Source organism: Rhinolophus sinicus, linkage group LG10 (assembly GCF_036562045.2).
Source record: "Rhinolophus sinicus isolate RSC01 linkage group LG10, ASM3656204v1, whole genome shotgun sequence".
Lineage (NCBI taxonomy): Eukaryota > Metazoa > Chordata > Mammalia > Chiroptera > Rhinolophidae > Rhinolophus > Rhinolophus sinicus.
Window position 1 is genome coordinate 104,181,682 of NC_133759.1, and position 17,936 is coordinate 104,199,617.

General features: G+C 35.1%; 1 protein-coding gene across 9 annotated transcripts in view; it reads left to right on the top strand.

Moving 5' to 3' along the window:
• Nucleotides 1-17,936, top strand: part of RANBP17 (RAN binding protein 17) — a 255,586-nt gene that overhangs the window by 160,937 nt on the left and 76,713 nt on the right. For all 9 annotated transcript variants that reach the window (XR_012489874.1, XM_019741153.2, XM_074313890.1 and 6 more), the window contains 4 exons: nt 5,482-5,555; nt 6,535-6,615; nt 16,797-16,860; nt 16,953-17,061. Coding sequence is in view for 8 of the 9 variants with exons in the window: in XM_019741153.2 (XP_019596712.2) it covers nt 5,482-5,555; nt 6,535-6,615; nt 16,797-16,860; nt 16,953-17,061 (328 nt within the window). In the remaining variant the exon portion in view is untranslated. The remainder of the gene's footprint in view (nt 1-5,481; nt 5,556-6,534; nt 6,616-16,796; nt 16,861-16,952; nt 17,062-17,936) is intronic.

Genomic DNA, 17,936 nt, shown 5'->3' on the forward strand with positions numbered 1-17,936 from the left:
TTTTTTTTTTTTTAATTTTGTCGTACCAATTTTGTATTATTGGGTGTGAATTTTTGAGAATAAATTGGTTCAGGAAAGTATATCATCTAACGGCAGAATACTTTGTTGTTGATTTCACAGCACTGCTAATTTTCTGCACTGAGCCTGCTTACAAAAGCTCTTTCAGAAGTTATAACATCTTAAACATTTATAGAAGGCCTAAGGGTATTAACTTACTGTAATTTTCTGAAGATTCATTATCCAAAATCTTAATTCATTATAACATCGCTTATGAAAACCTATAGAACTAGTTTTTCTCTTATTTTCTTATTTGCACAGAATGAGCGATTCATTGTTCTTTTTAATTTGTTTCATGTGGTGCTTTTGAGTACATTTCATAGAGGGCTGTTATTGAATTTCTGTGACTGTCATTATATACCCATGCAACCTTTAGGAACTAATATTCTGTGTTTCCCAGTTCTGTAATCTACTTCAAATTTGAGGATTGACATAATTAGTTTCTTCAAAGTTATAACCAGCATGTTAGAGACAACACTGCAGATACTCAAGACCAAGGATTAGGATTGGAAATAGAAAGTAATTTAAAAAATTATCACAGTGCATGCTTTTTATTCTTTATTAAATTTACAACTCAAAATCTTATTGCTATTTGTATGTTTATTCCCTTGTCTGGTTTTTCTTATCTTGTCTGGCTTCTTTTTAAAAAACCAGATATAAGGTCACTTAGGCTGCCTGCATATGGCCAGGCAATATCTGTCATTTGGTCAGTTAAAAAGTTAGAGAAGTGATGAAGACACAATGAGATATATAGATGATGTATTACAGAATTGTACACCTGAAACCTATGTAACTTTACTAACCATTGTCACCCCAATAAACTTTAAAAGAAAAAAAAATGTTAGGGAAGTGTTAGGTCTTTGAAGTGTTATGTACGTATCCAGATGCTCTTTTCTGAAAATTCAAAGAACCTGCACAGTAAAATAGAGAGAAGAAAACAAACATATTAAAACAGTTTTTTAGGAGCATGCCTTCACAAGTTTATAATAATGGTAATTTCTTACATTTCTAACAACTTCCTGTATTAGAGTAGAAAGAATTTGTTTTGGTATCATGAAATTTTGAAGCTTTATGCCTTTAACAAATGCCATTTCTGACCGAGAGTAGAGTGTGTTAACAGGATATGTATGTAAAGATTTCAAAGTTAATACAAATTTTAAGGTTTTTTTGTTTGTTTGTTTCTTTATGCCAAAATCTTCAAGGTAAGCACCTCTTCCCTTTCTGTTAGTTTTTTTATTTAACGAATCTTCACTTGAAACATCTAAGATAACCAACTTACTGATATTTTGTGGCATCTAGGCTTTATACTCTGATTAGACAAGCCTTCCCTACTACAAGATTATAAATAAATTTCACTCCAATTTTCTTCCCTTAAAAAAAGGAAGGAAGGAAGGAAGGAAGGAAGGAAGGAAGGAAGGAAGGAAGGAAGGAAGGAAGGATAATGGCTGACAATTTTAGCACCTACTCTGAGAAACGTCCATAAAATGGAATAGGGAGGGAAGCAACATTTGTCCAGCACTAAATGCCAGGCTCTGTATCAGATATCATCACTTCTTCTTCCCAAAAGCCCATAAAGTAGGTGTTATTATTCCTTTTTTACAGATAGGAAACCAAGATTCAGAGACATTAAGTAAGACCTAGTCAGTGGTAGACCCAGGATGCAAATCCAGATCTCTTTGGGACCAAAGCCTGTGCTTTTTCTATGTTGCTAAGTTTATCAAGATGGTGTTCTAAGTACTTCTGGAGATGTAAAAAGAAATAGACATTTTCCCTGTCCTCAGGCAACACATGCTTAAAATAATGGAGGAAATAGTAGAGCACATGCCTGAAATAGTGAAGGAAAATGAATTTTCCATATTCACATGGAAAATTAATACTAAAACAAGACCTATTCTGTTATATCATATGAGAAGTGCCACTGACAGGCTGGCAACCATTGATGCCCTGAGTATTCAAAGGAGGAGAACTCTTCTTATTGAATCTACAGGAAGAGCTGCTTCCAGAAAGATTATTTAAGCATTAAAACTACATCTTTTTAAATAAAATTTTACCAGTGGTTACCTCTGGTGAGTGGCATTTTGGGTATATTACCTTTATAGAAAAAAAAAAAAAAAGTTCTGTGTAAAAAAAAAAAAAAAACAGTCCTTATATGTGTTGTTTTCCTTTTGTTAAAAAATTATAAAGGAAATGGAATCAGCCAAAATGTGCATTTTAACATTTATTCTCTTCAGTCCTTTAACAAACATTTGTTGAGTATTAGGCATGGGAGTTAAAAGCCAGAGCATCATCAGCTCTGCCCTCAGAGAGCGTGTAGTCTGATAGAGAAATACAGGCATATTAAAAAAGAAGAGAGGGTGGCAGGCACAGGCTGCCAGGTGTGCATCTCTGGTGATGTGAAACACATAACCATTTGTTCAACTTCACGTATCCTTCAGAGAAAGGTGGGCAGTGCAAATGGGCTAGTCTCTTTCTGCTTAGATCTTCGCTTATTTTTCACTGTGATCAAATTATCTTGATTGATTCTGAAATGAAAGATTAGGAATATATGAACTATAGTGAGATTTTCCTCTCCTTGCATTCCTATGCCAACTTCTGTATCCTTCCTTAAAATGACTATCATAATGTAGTTTCTTCTGGCTGTCATAAAAATTATTTTGAGCAAAGTGATAGAAGTTTAAGAACATGTCAGAAACCCCTGAATATTGTATTATAATTTTTTCTGTAGAAAGCTTCTTTGACTTGTGACTTATGATAAACAATTTTAAAGATATTTCCTCACTGGACAAATTACTTCCCACCCCTAAATTATGTATGTCTATGGCATAATTAAATTCCAAATGTTTGAAGACATTTTCGTATTATCTGCGTGTTGTCTGAATGATAAGGTGCCTTGGAAAATGTGAGACAGTCTTTTAAAAGAAATGCAGTAATCATACATTGATTTTAAATGACCCTGTCACACGTGAAAACAAATCAGATTGTTGCTCTTAATGAGCTTTTCAATTTACTATTCAGTAGATCAGATAAGTGGATTTAAGAGGTAATGATCCTGTTTAGTACTCAAGCTTGACTGTCAGATCCTGGTAGTGGAGAGAAATCCTTAGGGACAAAAGCGTTGACACAGTTCTAGATGGGATAATGGGAATCAAAGCTAATGGATGATAAAAGGAATGGTGCAAGTTACAAGGATAATTGTGGATTAAAGCACTGCCATGTGTCAATGTTGACTTTTTTTCCTGGTATCTTATTGGGTCAAATCTGATGCTTTGAGAAACTGTTTTGACAGCAGAGCACAACAGACTCGCCTGCCTAATTTTCTCCTTTCTTGAATGCCAGGGACACAACAGAAAACTTCCTTGTAAGAACTATCAATAAAAATATTTTTTTAACATTAAAATGTCTTCAATGTTTAAAAATCACATTTTAGTTATTTTTATTATTCAGTGTGGCATGGGGAAAATCAAAATTAGATTAATCCTGAGCTTTGCCATAAAAATAGCATTTATAAAGTCTTGAAAGTGTAAAAATTGATTTTAAAAATAATAATACAGTGTAGTGGGGAAGATGGGTACCCAGACAATTGCGACGTGAGAAGTACCATGATAGAGGAATGGACCAGGTGCTGTGGGAACACAAAGGAGTGTTCAACTCACTGTGCATGGGAAGGCTTCAGAGGAGATGACTTTTGAATGAGAATCAAGGGAAGAAGAGGAAGGAGGCTTATTCGGGCAAAATGAACAGCACATGAACTCATAGAGATCTGAAATTGCATGAGAAGCCTCAGTTATCCAACAGCATTTCATTGTGGCTTCCGGTTGAGGGAAGTAGTAGAAGATGAGAAGCAGGTTAGGGTCAAGGTGTGAAGGGCCTTATATGCCATTGGTCGTAACAGTATCAAATTTTCCAAGGGACCCAGTTCATTCCCACCTGTGAGAGAGATTCAGGATCATGGTGAGATGGGGGAACTTCCCTTCCTACGGACCGTTCTTCCTTTGAGCCTTCTGCATGCTTCAAGGTTTCTGATCATGGAGGATTGGTGGTAACTAACTTCCCTAGGTTCTCTCTTCCAAGCTTCGTCTTTTCCCCAGACATCTTACAAATGCAGTGATAGCTTCAGTCTTCTAAGAGACGAAGGCCTACTCTCATGCGCAGTCACAGATACACTAGTTGAGATGCTTTTCTGTAGGGCTCAGATGTTAGCAGAAGAGGCAACAGGAATGTCCACCTCGATCTTTCTTTCTCTCTCTCCCTCTGATCGACTCTGCCAGCCTAAGGAGCTTTTGGTCACAGGACTTGGGTTGAAAGCCTGGGACACAGGCTTCTGGTTTGAGTAGTGTTACAATCCAAATGCAAGCCTCTGCAGTGAACAGCTTTCCTTCCTCGTATAACCCGATAACTGTGGGTGCCCTGTGATTTCTTTCTCATCTTCATGACCTGTGGCAGTATATCAAGCTATTTGTTTACATGTGAAAAACCAAAGGCAGAGGGAGTGAAAGCTAAGTTGCCATACCATAGGCAATAGGCAGATCCAGAAAAAGTGAGAAACACAATCACAGGGGATCGAATCACAGAAGAGAAATCCCATACAGCTGGTGTCTGGCAGGGATAACCTGGAATCACACCAGAGCATCAGGGAGTATGGAGGTGTCAACCCACCTCTCGGCTTTGCCAGGCTATGAGGGAGTATTCCATTGGCTGCCAGTGGCATTTCCCCACTTGAAGTGGGATACGTGTTTATAAGCTCAAATGTGGCTTGGGTTGGGGCTGAAATGTTGAACCCCAAACTCTGCAACCGACACTCCCTAATTGGAAGCTAAGTGGATCCCCAGGCACTGATGTACTCAGCAGAGAATTCCTGAGCCTGGGATTTCAGTTCCAGCGTGGAAAGTAAGACCTGTCTCTGTTTTGGGGGAGCTTAATTGAGAGATATTAGAGGAGAATTTCTATAAATTTTATTAACTTCCTTTAATTTTGAAATCCTTTTTTTTTTTAAATAATTGCCTAACATAATCCTGGGTTATTGGATGGTTTATTAAAATCTGGAATGGATGGAAATGTTTTAAATGTTGGAGCTTTTTATTGAAACACCCACTTTCCAGCCGCTTACACATACTCCATCTTTGAGAAAGGGGTGGTTTTACCACTTCGAGTAAAAAAAGTTATCTAGTGTGCTTGGAGTAAAATGAGTATGTGAGTGTGGGTGTGTATGTATTTCAAACTATAAGAGAAGTGCTTCCTCAAAAAAAAGAGGATAAATTTTAAAATTCTAAGCATTTTTAAAAATCCTTCATTTGCTCTCCTCACTCACTGCCTGCTTTAGTGTGAATGCAGCAATTCATTAAATCTTCCATTTGTTCAATTTGATAGTCTTTTGAAAATATATGTTAATGATAAAGCTGTTAACAATTCAATGTTTTCACTCAGGTATATGCCCGTATGTCAGAAGTCTTAGGAATAACAGATGACAACCACGTTCTAGAAACATTCATGACGAAAATGTGAGTTCCTGCTTTGGTTCTTTGATTTTTCTTTTGTTGGTGTTGGTTTGAATCTAATAGATCTTTTTCCTGTGTTTAAATCTCTTGGTAAATATTAATTTTTAAGAAAAGACTTTTAAAATAATGCTTTAGTTCTTAGCATGGTAGCATGCTTCTTAATTGAAACTTAGTTTCTCATATTTAAAATTCACCATTTAGAAGATATACTGTTATTTGTCAAGGTATCCATGCAGTTGCAGCATGCAATATCAAAACATGGTTTTTACAAGTTTACACACTTTGACTCTTCAGGTCAGTTGGGCAGCAATTTTTTTTTTTTTTAATTAAAAAGAAAATACCCAATTTCAAAAACCAACTGAAGAGATTGTTGCAAATTGGAATCACTGAGAGAGGTTTGATTGCCTCTGGCTGTCAGAGACATTCATGGAAACTGAATTATCTTTATAATATTAGAATTAACTAGTTTCTAGTCCTAGACATAACTCAGTACACTTAGCCTAAACTTGTATACCTCCACTTGGCATCCCACTGTATCTGTGTAGCAGACAAGACAGCAGGGCCTTGCCTACAGAGAACAAAGCTGGATGACAGTCATGATCACAAGAAGTGAGTTTTGGAGCCACAAGTTGGGTGGTTTGTTTCTTGGCAAGTAACTGTGAGCCTCTATTTGACTTCCTTTGTTAAGTCCTGCTGTCACTCCCTAATATGTTTGTTTTAGATACGAACTTAATATTTCTTCTGTGAAAGACTTAGGCAACTTGTAATTTACAAAACTAAATTTATAGAATTATACACCATTTGGAGAGCAGTGTTCGTTGTACATTGATTGTATATAATTTTGAATGTGCTGTAAAAATAATAGAAAATGTTCCACTGGTATTTTGTGATTTAGCTCATCTAACTTGAATGTATGTGTGTTTCTATGTTCTCCCTATACAGGCAGATAACTTATAATTAAAAACTTCTTTTTCATGTTTAGCGTTACAAACCTTAAATACTGGGGAAGATGTGAGCCTGTAATTTCAAGGACTCTTCAGTTCCTAAATGACCTGTCTGTTGGATATCCTTTTTATTATATATCTATTACATACACACACACACACACACACACACACACACACACACACACACACAGCCTAACGAGTGTATTCTACTGGCCAGGTATTTTCCTTGTGTATAATTTTTGCAAGTTTTTGTTTTTTTTTAATAAAAAAACCTTTCATCTAGCCTTATCTGTAAATGCATGTTTTTGGAAGATTTATGTTAGCTACATACTGTACTGTAAAGCATTTATTCAGTCACAATGAATTTATATGGATATGTAGATTCATAACTAGTTAAAGTTATATTTATAGCCATCCAGGTTAACGAGTTGTTACATAAGAAAGTATTCAGCCACATTTGTTTTAGTTTATGATTTTTCATAATTGTCGAGAAGTTCTTGTTTTAAAAGAAAGCATAACTAATTTTAAGATCAAAATGTTCTAAAAATAATTACCTTATAAAAACTGAATTCCTAACAGTAAATATATCTTCAGTATTCTAGCATTCTTCAATTGAAAAGAATATTATTTTCATTAGTTATGAGGCACAAAGGAGAAATAGAAAGAAAATTTTAAGTTTTTTCAACACTTCTTCGATTATTGGCCCCATCAAATCAACATCTTATTTACTCTAAAATGAGATTACCCATTAAACATTAAATGTGTGGTTTTCTCTCATTAGCAGATTTTTTAAATCTAAAACCAGAATCACTCTTTCTTATTAGGTTATAATTGATAATACTATCATGTTTCTACCAATAAGAGAGAAGCATGTATATTGTCTTTTATGTGTTAGCTATCAAATATATATAGGAGTTGTGAAAAATAAATGTTCGTTTATTTAACCACTAAGATTAGCTGTTATTTTAATATGAGGACAACATTCTGAAAATGGGTAGCATTGGATAGAAATCTTTAATGTAGGTTCACTTCAGGAATATGTTTGTATTAGTTAACTTTAAAATTGTGTTCCTTGGCAAACCATAAAAGATTTTCAAAGTATTAGACACCCACTTTTGTGCTGGAATTTAATATGCAACTTTTTATTGGAAAATAATCGTCCTTGTCTGGCAAAATCCACCATGCAATATTTCTGTTAGTAGGTATAATGCAATAAAGACAGGGAGGGCTATTTATCACTACAAATTTTGAGGATTTCAGGATTCTTTTTATTATTTTAATATATTTCTTTGATATTAAATCAGAAAAATGATAAATTACACCTGTCCAGGCTGTTTTTCCTTTTTACTGGAAAGTGATGTACAACCCAATTCCAGTGGTCATTTTGGCTTTTTAAGATATGTATTTTTTTCTTATTAAAAAAAAAAGCAACCTGTATTTTTTTTTTTAATAATAATGCTGAAATACTCTTTATTTCAAACATATGAAGTGGTTTATAAGTACTTCCTAGTATTGCAAACTCTGGCCTTTTCACAATGAATTACTTTGAGAGCATATTATCTGGAAAGAAGCCTATGTTATTTTATAGCATGTATCTATTGTTTAGATTCACCCTATTTTTTAAGTTGAAATTGAAATCTAATATAAAATTAATTTGATTTGTATTCTTTTTAGTATAATTTGCATAATGCCTAATTTATTTGTGTCTGCTCTTTAAGATCCTTTTCCTATCACCTTATATTTTATATATATTCTTCATTATAACCTTTCATTTTACAAGCTGTTTATTGCTTTTGAGTACTTCTTGAAGTTAATAAAAAATCATATTTTCAGAAAGCTAATTAGATAAAAGTTTAAAAGCTATAACATTTCAAACTAAGGGATACGAATGGTTTCAACCTGGGTACATTGATTTATATTTTTTAACAATTATTTCAGGTTTGCATATTTAGAAATATATATTAGCTCAATTTGATTTCAGTGCTCAGTTATTTGAATTATAAATCATTATGTCCCTTCTAGCTGATCAGTCATGAAATATCTTCGAATTCATTTACATAATGGAATATGTGAGTGGTGTATCTATTTCAGTGCAGTTGCTGGTTACCTAATGCATATTTTGTTGTTTCCAATCGATTTCTTTATTAGAATGTGTTTTTAAATTCTGATTTTAAAGCTTTACCTTATTTCATTGTTAAAAATAAGATGGTATTCTTCAGTAATAGAAACAGTTATGCCAAATAAAAATTATCACCAATTGTCCCCATTAATGTAAATCTGTTTATACCGGATTTAAAATACATGTATTTAAAATATTAGTAACAAATAAATGGAAAAGCATGTTATTTTACTATAAAGTTATTAAATGTTCCTTATGACTTTATAATGCATATCTTCAGATATTGTTGGTGTTTGTTTTTTTCTACTTTTAGCTTCTTTAGAGTGAATCTTATTCAGTGTTTATGGTGCTCAAAGCTAGTTTCTGAACTTTCATGTTCTTGAATCTGACCACTTGTTTGGAAATTGAAATCATGAAAGACTCTCCTTTTTAGGAAGCTCTGAAAACGCCTCCTGTTTACTGGCCCTAAGGCAGTAGTGGCACACTTCACTAATCAGCATCACTGGAGCTCGAGTTAAAATCCAAATTGCTAGACCTCACCTCCAGAGTTTATATTTTAGAACATGTGAGACTGAGGCCTGGAAATTTGCATTTTCAGCAAGTCTCAGGCGGTGCTGCTGTCTCAGGGACCATCCTCTGAGGACTTCTGCCTTAAGATAACGAGAAAACAGAACGGGATGTTCTCAGAAGTCAGGTATTTCTCCCACAGATGCTTCTCCAAAGGACTTTGTCTTCACTCGGAAAATGCAGACGTGGCATTTTTAGAGGCCGTCTAGTTCCCTAAATAATAATGTGTGTGAGGAGTCTGCTATTACCTGAAGTCCCTGGCTTTTTAACCCAGAGAGCCTGTTGCATTTTACCCACAGTTTCTGTTTGCCAGATTGGAAGTTTTCCAAATTGTTCAGACTATTGTAATTTTCAGATCCTATGGCCTTTTTGAGAAAAAGTTTGTTTTCCCATCAAATTCTTTACACGGGGTGTATAAAATACATTTAGCAAATACATCTGAGTAACGTTTTAATATACTCTTTAAATTTCTAAGACTGATTTTCAAGAATTCTAGATTCCAAATAGCTTTTTCTGACATGCACAGAGTTGAAATGGCTGTGTCCTGCGGTCGCCCACCAGGGTCAGGTTTCAGGATCCTTCTCCCTCTTTGAAATGTTTTCCAGTCAGAAATTTTGGTTTCTGTCTAACTGGGAAAGGGATGAGATTGTTCAAATGATTAGAACAAGGGAGCTGCTGAGAAAGCTGGAGAGAATAACGGTCATACAGAGCAATCAAATTAACTCAACTTACTTGTGTTAAATGCTGAGGAAGGAGGAGGAAAGGGTTATTTCATCCAAACTTCTGTTTATTAATCATTATTTCAAGTTTTTCTTCCTTTGAAAAATAGTTGATCAATATTTCTACTGCAGTTCTTTAATTTACTCAAATTTACAGCAGGAACTTGCTTCACTTTGGGTTTCAGATAGATAATAATGAGAAAGGAAATTTCATTTTCTATTAGGCCCTCTGTTGGTAGTTGCCCTTATTACATCATCCTCAAAGGTTTAAGAAAACCCAAAAATATCTTTAGCCTTTTAAAACAGCCCCAAAAAAGAGTTCTACATTAATTCATGAAATTATCCAAACTCATTTTTACCCAGTTGTTGCTGTTCACTTCAACATTTCTTAGGATTACTAATTTCTTCATATTATTATTGCAAGACCATCTACGTGATTTGTGGGCCCAGGACATAATGAAAGTGTGGGGTGCCTTGTTCAGAAATCACTAAGAATTTCAAGGACTCAACAGCAGAGCAGTGAACCAAGCCCAGGATCCTGTGCAAGCGGACAGCTTTGCACACCCATGAAGCTGACCCAGGTTATCTGTTACATAAAGAAATGTTAGTTTGGTGCAAAAATAATTGCAGTTTTTGTCATTATTTTTAACCTTTTAAACCGCAATCACTTTTGCACCAATCTAATAATTCCTTCCATTTGGCTTCAGACTAATTCTCGAAGACTTGGAGACTATGTCCTTAGTTCCTGTATACCAGGATTTGGTGAATATAATTCCTATCCACATGCATCATAAATCTATTAGTTTGTTTCGATTTTTGTTTTTGCAAGCCAGAGTCTTATTTCCTGTCCAAGCGACTTGATCACCATGTGATTTTGTTTTTCAACCCCAAATCTCTTCCAGCTTCATTTGTCTTTTTTGTGCTTGCTTGTTTGTTTTAAGTAGGGTTTCCAGGTGAGAATTCCTACCCGTTCTCAGGAATTTTTTTCGCTTTCCCGTTCCCGAATCCCGAGATATAAACTGTTTTCTGTTCTCCACAGTGAATCGTTTCCACAAAGTGACGGCCGATACTACCACCCACCTGGGTTCAAGGAGCCAGTTTTCCTGATTACCTGACCAACTTTCCTTGGGATTCGGGAATGGGAAAGTGAAGAAAATTCCTAAGAATGGGTGGGAATTCCCACCTGGAAACCCTAGTTTTAAGTGCAGTAACTAGAACTGCATCCTTATTTAGATTTAACATCAAGTAAGAATAAAATAGTGATTTTTTAATTTAATTCCATGCTCACCTTAATGACTTACTTTTCTTACTGGCCTCTTTCAATCCAGCAAATATTAAGTAAGTATTTGCTGGGTACAGGGCAAAAGGACAGATGAAACACAGACCTTGCCTTCACAGATGTTTTAATTCTAACAAAATTGATCCTAATTCCAGACTTTCTTTCCAATGTTTCTCCTAAGAGCTCAAAGTACATTGTATTATTATTTTAAAATTTAACTCAAATACATTACACACTAATTTTCTGAAAATCTACACATTAAATGTAATGTGGGTATGTAACATTTTGATATGGTGGCTTTGAGAGAGCTCTTTATTCAAGGTCATTTGGACAGCGCATATATACAAACTGTTAAGCATACAAGTCATGTGCAAACCAGATGTTCTCACCCTGTCACTGATCTTCTTGGGGGGTGAATCCTGAAAGAGGTGAGTGTCGGAAAGAGTAGAGGATAAGAAATGAAACAAAGGTCTAGAATGAAATAAGGGTGAAGGATGGAAATAAAATTGGGTATGTCTGTTCCAGGAAATATTTAGTAATAAACACTAGTAATTCTGCTTTGGTGAAATAGTATGAAAATGTATTGCTTTATTTCGATGAATACCACCATCTCCAGATGATTTTGAGAATGTTAAATAAAACTAGTTTCCTCATACCTCCCGCAGGCATACCTCCATTGACATTTCTCCTCAAAGGAAATGTTGATTTATTATTTTTGTTTTCTGTCTCTGTCATCCGTGGAAAAGTCATCCCATAATTTATCTGCTCTATTTGTTTTTGTACTGGAATCAAATATGAGAATCCTTTCTACTCCTCTTCTAGAGCCCACTTACTCAGACCTTCGCTCAGTTCTTTAAATTCTTGCTTCATAAGGTTACCTTCCTCAAGTATTATTTTAATCCGATCATTTCTCTTCCCAAAAGCCCAGAATTACTTCTACTTGCTTCTCAGGTCAAAGTAAAATTATTGATTTGAACTTGAGTCCTTCAACAGTACTTGACTTATTGAGTTCCCGTAACTAATTGTCTGACCCACCATTCAACCACAGTTTGTACTTGATACTGTTCCTTGGGCCAGGGAAATTTATTTTACCTTCCCCTTGACACCCTTCATCGTTCTCTTTCACTGAACCTCCACATACTCGTATGCTATTCTCCTCATTTGACCCATTGTGACTCAGTGAGGTCTCTCTTAAATTTTCAGGTCTTGCTAAAGACTTAGTAAGGACATCCTGAAATAGTTAGAATCCTTCATCACTGTGTTAACTAAAAGAAAATGAACAAGTCATTTAATTTCTCTGAGGCTGAGCTTCTTCAGCTCTAGAAAGGGAATGTTATTAATATCTACCTCTTAGGATTTTGTAAGGATCAAATAAATATATAACAATAGATCTACCATGTTTCCCTGATAATAAGACCTAGCCGGACAATCAGTTCTAATGCGTCTTTTGGAGCAAAAATTAGTATATGACCCAGTATTATTATATTATATTATATCATATCATATCATATCATATCATATCATCATATCATATCATATCATATCATATCATATCATAGTATATCATAGTATAGTATAGTATAGTATAGTATAGTATATTATATTATATTATATTATATTATATTATATTATATTATATTATATTATATTATATAGACCTGGTCTTATAATAAAATAAGACCGAGACTTATATTAATTCTTGCTCCAAAAGATGCATTAGAGCTGATTCTCCAACTAGGTCTTATTTTCAGGGAAACATGGTACGTTATCTAACAAAAATAAAAGACCTGGTACTAGTGACCCTGTCACATAGTAGGTGCTCACTAAATATTAATTTTCTTCATTTTCATTTTTTAATTTTTCTTAACTTTCTTGAACACCTAGTTCTTATCTGTATATCTGGAGATGAATATATAGCTTAGTATTGGCTAATCCTCTCTCCTATAAGGTTGTAAATTATTGGAGATTAGGACTGGTTTTTTTTTCCCTCCTCTATAGTTTCAAAACTTCACATAGTGGACATTTAAACATATTGTTGACACTTTTGTTGAGTAACTAAGCCTTTAACTCCTATTCTTTGTAAGTAATTATTAGTATCCCTTAAGATGCTTCATTTTGGTTGTACCTACTTAGATTTTTTCATCTATTAGGGTTCATTAGCATAATCCTATTTTTGAAATAACTAAACTAATATTCCAGTAATTATACTTTGTAACTATCATCTATCTACAGTAATTTCCGAATGTAATTTTCTTATTTGTGAACTTTCTTCTATCATCAGAGTCTAATTCTAGCTGCAAAAACTGCTTGTAAACATGTACGGCTTTTAAATAATTTCCCAGGTCAGTACAATCATCCACCTTCTTGTATTTAGTGAAAATCATATTTATTGCGCTACTCCTTTGATTCTCAAACAGAAATCTCTTCACATTTCAACAATGTAAGATACTTCTTACAATTGATGGTATTTTTAAAAACTTTTTTTTTTAGTAACATATAACATAATGTTGTTTATAATTAGTGGTGGTGTAGTTTGGGTGAAATATGGCTGATACTCTGCAGTAAGGGCTTGATACCCTAACTGGAAGTCATACTTGGTGCTACTGTGCCCGTCAGCTACTAAATTAAAGTGCGTGGCACTCCTGTAACTTAAGAAACCAGTTCATTTTCAATTTAGTTACCCTCTTCTTCAAAGGATACAGATTTTTAAATTTTTCAACCACCTTTAAGATACACCATTTTTCCCACATTTTCTTGCTTTTCTCCATTTGTCATGCTAGCTATCAATAGAACCATCTTCACCTTCCTCAGTGTTTTCCTAACCACATGGATACAGAAAGGGATTTTCTGGGAATTTTGTTTAGTGAGTAAATACCAGCCAGGACTGAGTTTGCTCAGTCTCAGATATGATGAATTGGTTCCCTCCTAAAAGTACAGTTTCCTTGTCCCTTCTGGGACCTAGTTCTGGTTTCAGGGGTACCTCCAGGAGCTGGTGATCTCTGTAGAATCATCGCCCGCTCTAAAGTCACATGGATATGATGTAACCTAGTGGAAGAAGCTTATCCTTTATGGTCAGACAGACTTGGATTTGAATCTTGGTTCTACCACTTACATGTTCCATGTACTAGATTCTCTCACTACTCACTACTCGAGTAGTAGACTAGACTCCTATCACCGTTGAGGTTACTGTTAACCACCATTACCACACTGACTGTTAGGGCTATTCTGAATGCCACCCAATTACAAGGCTTCCCAACTACAACTAAAATGGTGCGACATATAACTCTAGTCTCTTAGACAAGAATATGATGAAAGTATAAAGGTCATAAAATAATGTATCCACTTGGCTTTTTTAAAAAACATTACAGACCCTCTTAAGGACTATAACTAGCTTTGAATTGAATTCTTAGAAAGGAATATAAGTATTCAGATGAAATTTCATTTTTTTTTCCATCATTGACAAAAAGTAAAAATTTATTCTTAATCATTTTTTTCTTTAGAATATAATTAAAAGGCAGTGAGGCTGACCTGGGTACAAAGTGCACAAATGCAGTTCTGCAGAAAATGTGTCTTTAGCAGACGAGATTCTTTCTGTGAATGTTCTGTTTATTACTACCATAAATATTCTATTGTCAAAACATGACTTGCTGTTTATTAGCAGCACTGACAGAAGATTCCTATTAATGGCAGCATTCCTACTACCCGTAGACCCTGTTACTTTTAACTTTGCAATTCTAAGAGAATTGTATTTGGTAATTACTTAAGATATTTCGTAGTTTATTGATCCCCACCCTGTTTAACTGAGTGAAGTTTGAGTGGCAGTTCTTCTGCTCAGTGATTGACAGCAGGAACAGTCATCAAATGGGCATCTTTGTGGGAGGAAAGGCATGCCATCTATCAGCCCTGATCATGTTGCCCTTCAGCCTGCCAGAAACACACAGTTCATTGAGCACCCACTGAGAGCAGTGTGCTGAGGAAACGCACAGACGTGGACCCTGCTCCTGGAAAGCTTACAATCTAACACGGCGGAGGTGGGCCAAATACACGTGCTTAATATGCAACTGCAATGGCTGCTTGAGAGCCAGAGGGACTTGAATCTAAATCCTACTTACTGGTTTGTCTTCTGGAGAATTGTATGTAATTTTTTTGAGTTTGTTTCCTCATCTGAAAAACAGACGCGGTACTGCCCATTTAGTGGGATTGTGAGAATTAACCTTGCAAGTAGTGAACAGTCTGCAAATGTTCATTCTCAGCATCTCTGTGTCTTCCTCCCTGATTTATAATTGGCAAAGACGTTTTCATCATCGATCCGCACAACAATCCTGTGAGACCCGTAGTTTGCATATAGGATCCTTTCTCATTTGTGGGAGAGGGAAACTAAGGCTCAGAGGCCTGAGTGTAGAGTTCACGCTCGTTCAGCTGATTGAATGGTGTACTGAAGCCAAAAGCCCAGGTTTCTTGACTTGTGTTCCAATGTGTTTTCTACTCTCTACATCTACATCTGAGTGACTAAAATTTAGAATTAGACTTATCAGTGCCCCTGCACAGACGCAATATACAGAGTTCTACACTTGGAGATGATGTGAAGGAAGGGAGACAGTATGTTTTCACTGGAACATGAATGTTCTCATGCAAGGTTATTATAACCTATAAGAAATGCGTGAGTCAGTAGGTAGGGAATGACCGAGAGAGGCCCTAGCTGGAGCAGGAAACACATGACCAGGGTAAAGTAAATGAAGAGGGTGTTTTAGACTGAACAGATGTCTTAGAGCCCTTCTTTGATGACAGCATTAACCAGAAATTATTTAGGCCTTGTGATCACGTGTATGATTTCTCAACTTTGTTCTCATCCTGAGTTGAACTGTTCAGGTGGTGATGCCGTGTGGGAGAAAGACCACGGTCTTAGGAGTCCCACCTCAGTTCACGTCTCAGCACTACCAATCCATAGCTGTGTGAGCTTGGGCAAGTAACTTAATTACTCTGAGCTTCTGTTTTCTTATCCATGAATCAGAAATCATATTTAACAGTGAGATGATGAAGATTGGATGAGTTAACAAATACAAGATGTCTTGTACTTAGTATAGATACTTGAGAAATATTAGGCCCTCTAAGGCTGTCCTTGACATTTAATCTGCTACATCTTCCTAATTGTATTCTGACCTTCATCTAAAGCAGAATTTCCTTCGATTGTTTCTTAGAACTGAAAATTTTCCTCTTTCTTGATAGTCTATTATGGGTCTTTTATAATTATTTTATTATTAAATAATATTAAGTGAAAAGAATTTCTCACATTACACCCAAAATGTAAAAAAGGTCAGTTTTAATTTTCCACTGTGAAGGCTTTAATAGTAAAGAGATTTGTGTCTTAATTATAAAATTCATTCTTCCTTTCCATAACTAGAATATGTATAAGATAGGAAAAGTAATTGCACTGGTTAATAATGGATTATCATTCTTAACCGCATGAAAGACATCTCTATAGGAATGCTCTTTAGAAATCATATTTATTCTTCATAAATAGAAATTGATGCCATTATAGCTCAGTGTTATTTTGTGATTTGTTACCTATTGATAAGACAATTATATTTCCCCAGATTCCTTAACTTCTATTACCTATATCCTTTTAAAAAAACTTGTGAAGATAGATGCTGTGAAATTCATGCTAAAAAATCACACGGTAAGTCTTCTTTCCTTTCATGAATGACTAGAATTGTCCGGGTAGTTGAGGTAAAGCAGTAGTAACTGTGGATGCTCTTTTGCTTCCATTAGAGTGAGCACTTCCCCTTCCTTGGCATCTGTGACAGTTCCAGTCTCAGTGACTTCAGGTGCCGAACCACCTTCTACACAGCCCTCACTCGCCTTCTGATGGTAGATCTGGGTAAGGTTAATAACAAGCTTACTTAATAAGGGATCAACAATGTGGAGTGAAACACTAGGGAGCACACATTTAGCTTCCTGGGATTTGCCACCTCTCACAGTTTTCTACAACTTGCTAAGATTTCAGCATTCACTTGTTATCATCAGAGCCAAAGACAAGTCTTCGTATTTAAGGTGGTATTTTTCACTTCAGATAGTACTTGCATTAATTCTTTACCTCACAATTGATTTTCTGGGTATCCTTTGATGCATTCATTTTACTTACTGCTACGAATCTAGGAATAATCTTAAAGACAGAAAAGCTTTACACACAAAGATTTGTTTTTATAATGGCATTTAATCTAGAGAAATAATAGAAACAGTGTAAATATCCAACAGAGGGAATTGTGAAATCAGTCGCATTCACTTACTTGATGCTATAGTATGTGGTCATTAAAAATTATGATTTGAAGACAATGCAAGACATGAAATTTTCTGTCATAATAGTAACTGGAAAAACAAGGTGTTTAACTGTGCAAATGGTATGATCATTCCTGTTGGAGGGGGAAATAATATATCAAAAAAAGGCTTAAACAAAATTCTTCAAAAATGTTCAATATTGTTTTGGGGTATTGGGGCTATAGGTAACATTTCCTCATTTTTGATTACTCGAAATTTTTTTTAATGTATTACTTTTATAATGGGAAAAATTAACTTGTCTTTAATTTTTTTCATTGAAAAGCTGAAGTTAGCCAGAAGTATCCACAGGTAGATAGCACCTTAGGATGGGCACTTAACCCTCTCTGTGGTGACCATGTTATCTGGATTCCTGTTTTTCTCCATGTTTGAATATTGCAGGTTAAATTAATCAGTTTATAAACACCTGAGAGTGTTCGG